The 6,275-nt window shown below is 49.7% G+C and overlaps 1 protein-coding gene across 1 annotated transcript in view; it reads left to right on the top strand.

Moving 5' to 3' along the window:
* KCNJ2 (potassium voltage-gated channel subfamily J member 2) overlaps positions 1 to 5,936 on the top strand; it is a 7,091-nt gene extending 1,155 nt beyond the window's left edge. Inside the window, exon 2 of the mRNA XM_017730490.1 lies at positions 3,560 to 5,936. Coding sequence (XP_017585979.1) covers positions 3,776 to 5,059 — 1,284 coding nt within the window. The 5' untranslated portion in view covers positions 3,560 to 3,775 and the 3' untranslated portion in view covers positions 5,060 to 5,936. The remainder of the gene's footprint in view (positions 1 to 3,559) is intronic.
* The last annotated feature ends 339 nt before the right edge of the window (positions 5,937 to 6,275 follow it).

Here is a 6,275-nt window from a genome sequence, read left to right as displayed (position 1 = left end):
GAGAAGCGGCTTTGTTCTGCTTTCCGAGGGCAGCAGGGAGAGCGCTGGGCTGAGGAGGTGCTGGTGCTCTCTTGGCAACATGTGCCCGGCTCGCTGCACAGGGCTCGGTGGCGTCAGCCGGGGAATAACCGCTCCAAGCGCTCCGTACTGCTCCTCTCCACCCCTCCCCTGCTCCTCTCGCACTCCAGAGTTATCCCTCAGTCTTTAACCTTCTGCACAAATTCTCCTCCTGCTGTGCCTTGCGATGTGAGCACCTTTCCACAGGGAAGGTCTGGAGGGGGATGCTCAGGGGAAAGTGAAGGTTTGGGCTCCTCGTTGTGGCATCTCCCCAAATGCTGGCTCAGAAATGCTGCAGATGCAGCACAGCCCCGTTTATCTCCGCTCCTCCAAGCATCCCCTCGCAGCAGAGCAAGCCAGGCTCTCCCATCCCTTCCCAGTCATCCCGTGTCTGTGCCAGTGCTGGTAATTCCAAACTGTGTTGCTTGTATTCCCTTCCAGGAGGAAAGGTCACCTGGATTAATAATAATAGCAATAATCATAACAACACACCTGGTGATGAATAATTTACAGCTCTGTGTGTGTCTGGCTGCACTGCACTAGGCCCAGTTACACAAAACTGGGGTGGGCTGGTGGTACTGGCTTGGCTCCTTTTGCCCAGTGAGGATTGCAGGGCTGCTCCCACACCAGCCTGGAATTTTTGGTGCCACCAGCACCTGGTGCTGGGGTGGAGTGAGGGGCAGCAGCCTTGTTCTGCCTTCGAGCAGCAGGTGGATTGGCACAATAAGAAGTAGCATTAGGTTGTCCTGCTGGTTTGTTCCTGGGTTTTTTGGGGAACTTCTGGTGGAAGTGGTTGTGAAGGTCAGGGTGAGCACAGAGCAGGTGCGGGGGCAGCCAGTGGATCCACTGGCATTTCCCAGGACCTGTATTTCCATGAGCAGGAGCGAGATCAGCCCCTCTGGCTGGTCCCTGTGCATGGTGTTGCTCCTGCTCCCATCCCACCCATCCCATCCTCCTCCCCACTCGGAGCCCTCGTAGGAAGAGAGGCAGTTTGTGCTGGAAAAGCAGGCACAGGGCTCTGCAGCCCTGGAGTGTGCCAGAGCTCTGTGCTGTAAACTTCCAGCAGGCTGCAAAGGTGCCCCCAGGCTCACCCCCAGCTTTGGGGATGCTTAGAACCAAAGGGGTGCAGCTTCATCCCCACAGCACAGCCAGCGAGGAGGAAGCTGGGCAAGGGACAGGAGATGAGAGGTGCTGGGTCCTCCAGGGGAGGAATATGAAAATTCTGGTCCCAAACTTCTAAATGCAGCCACAGGAAGCTGGCGTTAGGATTTCAGGAGTTTGTGGAATTCAAACAAGTGTCCTCAGGTCGAGACTTTTGTGGGAGAAGCTGCATATTCAGACATTTAAAACTTTGCAGCTTATCTTTTCTCTCCACTGCAAGTTTTCCTCTAAAAATCCAGGGGGAAAAAAAAAAAAATCCAAACTCCAGAATAAACTGTTTTGTGGGCTGTGTGTTTCCATCAGCTTGGAACAAAACAGGCTTTGACTGTGGAAGTCGAACATGACTGTGATTATAGGATGTGGTTTATGAAAGTGATCGATATGCAGACCAGTGCAATGGCTTTTCAAGAAGTTTTTTTATGTGGGATGTATTAACAGTAATTTCGCTTCCCCGCTGTGTTCAGGTTTCTAATAAAAGTGGGGTTTTGGCCAAAGCAAATCATTTAAGTGAGCATTAAGAGAGTTCTTTTGTATTTTTGAGCACTATATCCTGACGGGAATGAGAAACCCTGGGAACAAAAAGGTGTAAGGGGGGAAAGTTGGATCTTTACACAGATTAGGCAAGGCAGTTGTAAAAGTAAGAATAAGTGCCCAGAAGAAGTGAGAGGGCAGCTCCAGCAGAAGTGTTCGGTGCTGAGAGCTGCACTCGAACGGGCATTGCAGAACCCGCCAAAAGCTGCCAAACTGTCTTGTCTGAGCTGAAGTCACAGATGACTAATCTTGGCAAGGAGGCATTGGGACACATTCTTGCACAACAAGCAGGAGCGAGGGGAAAAGAGGAGGTGAAAGTAAACCCTGAGGAGATCCTGGAGGGAAAAGCAGCCTGCAGGCAGCTGATGATGTTGCTGTTTGTCGCCTGCTCTTTTCCTAGCAAGTGTTTGCTGAGCTCAAGCCTTTGTAATGTGCTAGAAGGATGTGGGAGGGCTGAGGAGTTGTTTGAAATCGATCAAGTTTTTGGAGCACCTCAGCAGGGCTTTAGGGGCTGGGTTGTTGGGAAAGGAGAGAACATCTTATCTACAGCTGTTGTCAGATTCCAGTCAGAGGAAGAGCAGAGGTCCTGCTGGGCAGGGGTTGTGCTCCACGGTGGCTGCAGTTTTGTTGGCTTTTGGACAAACTCAGATGAGTTTTGATAACATGAATTTAGGAAGAGCACCGTGATTTAATCCCGTGCTACTGTGAATGGTTCTGGAGCCTCCCATGCTGAGCCAAAGGGACAGCAGACATTCCTCTCCAGCTGGGTTTAGCTTTAGTCCCTCTGTGGGCCGTGTGTGCATGGAGCAGTTGCTTTAATGCATCCCTTCTCCTCTGCAGTATTTCAATTCCATTTCCTGATAGGCAGTACATGACTTAATGGATGACGCACTTGTTAAAAGCTAGACCTGGGTCTAAGCCAGACCTCCCTGAAACAAGTTTTTGGTGGCTTCTCCCCTCAGGAAGGAGCTTTTGTAGCCTTTCTGCTGAGTCTTGATTGGTGACATTTCAGACCCTGGGGACCGTTACCCGCTGGAGATGGAAGCGGCTGCCCCGGGCTCCCGAGGGGAAGGTGCTGGGACTCGCTTGTCTAGGTGTTAGGAAGGTGCTCAGCTGGTTCTGCTGCGTTTTCCTGGTGGCTTTAGCCAGAAGCAGATGAAGGGCTTTACAATGTCTAATTTTTTGTGCTACTTTCAGCCCATGCAAGTGTGAAAACCACAAAGATCCCGGTGATCTGGAGTTAGAGAGGAGCTGCTGCAGCCTTTATTCCTGAAATTTGCTGAGAATACATAACTCCTTCTTTTAGCTTAATTCAAACAATTGTATGTGCTTTAATTTCATGGAATCACCGCTATTTGCACTTCCCAAGTTTATTCCCTTTCTCCACCTTCCCTTTTGCACACTCCCTGCTTTGCCGTGGGTCAAACAGTCCACGAGACACATCATAAGTCACTGCAGAGCACTTTGATGTTTATGTTTGAACAGAAGGATGTTAAAGGGAACTGTTTGTTTCAAAAGAAGCAGAAATGACAGTTGTAAATAGCAGAGAGATCCTTTGCGTGTTCAGCTTTCAAGTGAATATTGCTCAGACTGCTGTGACGCGATCCCGCTGGTGCTTTCCCTCGGGAAGAGCGATTCCCTCCTTGCAGTAACCGTGGGACCCCTGTCCATGCACAACTGTGGACATGGAGCATTGCTGAAAATCTCATTAAGAGAGAGGAAACTTCCTGCAGGTCCACAGGTGTCATTTTCCTTGGTTCCTTATCCTTTTCCTCCAGGATCTAAAGTGCCATTTCTCTTTCTCTTGCAGACCATGCCCTCTCTATGACGGTGGCTGGCTGAGCTCACCCTGCATGCCAGAAGACTGTCCTTGGTTGGTCCGAGGGCTTCTGGGGACTCCGGCCTCTGCCCGGTTTTTCCGCGTGTGTGTGTTCCTGTAGAACTTTCAAAACTGTTTCTCCAAAGGGTTTTGCAGAAACTCAGACTGTTTTCTAAAGCAGAAGCACCTCAGTCCCCGGCAGTAGTGATGGGCAGCGTGCGAACCAACCGCTACAGCATCGTGTCCTCGGAGGAGGACGGCATGAAGCTGTCCACCATGGCCGTGGCCAACGGCTTCGGCAACGGCAAGGGCAAGGTCCACACCCGGCAGCAGTGCCGGAGCCGCTTCGTCAAGAAGGATGGACACTGCAACGTCCAGTTCATCAACGTGGGCGAGAAGGGACAGCGCTACCTGGCCGATATCTTCACCACGTGCGTGGACATCCGCTGGAGGTGGATGCTTGTGATCTTCTGCCTGACTTTCATCCTCTCCTGGCTTTTTTTTGGCTGTGTGTTTTGGTTGATTGCGCTGTTGCATGGGGATCTGGAGAACCAAGAGAACAGCAAACCTTGCGTGTCTCAGGTGAGCAGCTTCACCGCAGCCTTCCTGTTCTCCATCGAGACCCAGACCACGATCGGCTACGGCTTCAGGTGTGTCACCGACGAGTGTCCCATCGCCGTGTTCATGGTGGTTTTCCAGTCCATCGTGGGCTGCATCATTGATGCCTTCATCATTGGTGCCGTCATGGCAAAGATGGCTAAGCCAAAAAAGAGGAACGAAACTCTGGTCTTCAGCCACAATGCCGTGGTGGCCATGAGGGACGGGAAGCTGTGCCTGATGTGGCGCGTGGGCAACCTGAGGAAAAGCCACTTGGTGGAGGCGCACGTGCGGGCGCAGCTCCTGAAATCCAGGATCACGTCGGAAGGGGAGTACATCCCCCTGGATCAAATAGACATCAACGTGGGGTTCGACAGCGGCATCGACCGCATCTTCCTGGTCTCCCCCATTACAATAGTGCATGAGATAGACGAGGACAGTCCTTTGTATGACCTGAGCAAACAGGACATGGACAATGCTGACTTTGAGATTGTGGTCATCTTGGAGGGCATGGTGGAGGCCACCGCCATGACCACCCAGTGCCGCAGCTCATATCTGGCAAATGAGATCCTCTGGGGCCACCGCTACGAGCCCGTGCTCTTCGAAGAGAAAAACTACTACAAGGTGGACTACTCGAGGTTCCACAAAACGTACGAAGTGCCCAACACACCCATCTGCAGTGCCAGGGACTTAGCGGAGAAGAAATACATCCTCTCCAACGCCAACTCCTTTTGCTACGAGAACGAGGTGGCCCTCAGCAGCAAAGAGGAGGACGAGATCGACACGGGGGTGCCTGAGAGCATGAGCACAGACACCCACCCGGACATGGAGCACCACAACCAGGCGGGGGTGCCCCTGGAGCCGCGGCCGCTGCGGCGGGAGTCGGAGATATGACTGGCAGGCTCTGCCTCTCCCGCGTGGTTGGAAGGCAAAAACCCCACCGTGTCCATCGGGCAAAGGCTCGTTGACCTGAGACGCTGGCCCAGAACAGTTTGCAGACAACGGTACTGTGGAAGAGTGGTGTGAAGGCAGCAGACCCGAGGAACCCAGGCTGGTTTTAGGGCTGTCCGCAGAGGAGGGATGACAGGAAATGAACTCTAAACACAAAGCACTAAACATGTCTAAGTATGAACAGAAGGCACATATGTTGTAGAATAAATTATGTATATATTTTTTTACAAAACTTGAACTTGCAGGCAAGCTTTGGTTGGGTTATTATTATTTTTTTTTTTCAACTTTTTTCCAGAATGCTTCTATCTAGGGAACAAGAATGTTTTTAATGGCATAACAAAGGCAAGAATCTGCCTTATTAATATTATTATAATTATTTTTTAAAAAGCTGCTGCTAACTACATGAACACAAATGGTTATTTTTGTTGCAGTGTAGTTTTTATTTTCTCTTGTGTAATTTAAAAAGGAAAAAAAAAAAAGTCAGTGTTGAACTTTTTGGGTTGAAAGGCTTGTGATCAGTTCAGAGAGGCCAATGTTGCCAGAAAGTTTAAACTCCTTTTGAGGCCAGTAGTTGATAGCTAGAATCAATTTCTCTCTTTCCAATTACATAAGGGGCATTATGTAATATCAGGCCAATCAGTAGCCTCCAGCAAAATTATGATTTTTTTGGGGGAGAATTTAATTCTCTGTCTAAAGGAAAAACAAGACAAAAAGATGTGTACACATAGGAAAAAGTACTAAGTTCAAACTACCTAAGTGGATACCAAAGAAAATGCACAGTTTTGCACAGTGGAGTTTATTTAAAAAAAAAAAAAAAAAGGAAAAAAAAAAAGGAACAGGCTGCTTTAAACAAAAAAAAATCAAACCTCAGACACTTTTTTGGTTTTGACTTTTTCTTTCTTTCTTTTTTTTTTTTCTTTTTTTTTTAAGACCTTTATTTTGCACCTTATTCGAAAGGCTTAAAGCTCGGATCTAAAGTGAGCTGGGCCTCCTCCTCTTTCCCCCTGTGCTTCCATGGGGAAATAAAAGCCCTGTTTTCTTGTATGGAAAAAGCTTGGTTGGGGGAAGCAAACCAGCATCATCTGTGTGTCCTCCCTGGCCTGCCCCAGCTCCTCAGCTCCCGGTGCCGCCGGCATCGGATCCCGGTCCTCCGCTGGCG

The sequence above is a fragment of the Corvus brachyrhynchos genome, unplaced genomic scaffold (assembly GCF_000691975.1).
Source record: "Corvus brachyrhynchos isolate BGI_N302 unplaced genomic scaffold, ASM69197v1 scaffold340, whole genome shotgun sequence".
NCBI lineage: Eukaryota > Metazoa > Chordata > Aves > Passeriformes > Corvidae > Corvus > Corvus brachyrhynchos.
This window is presented reverse-complemented; position numbering and strand designations above follow the sequence as displayed.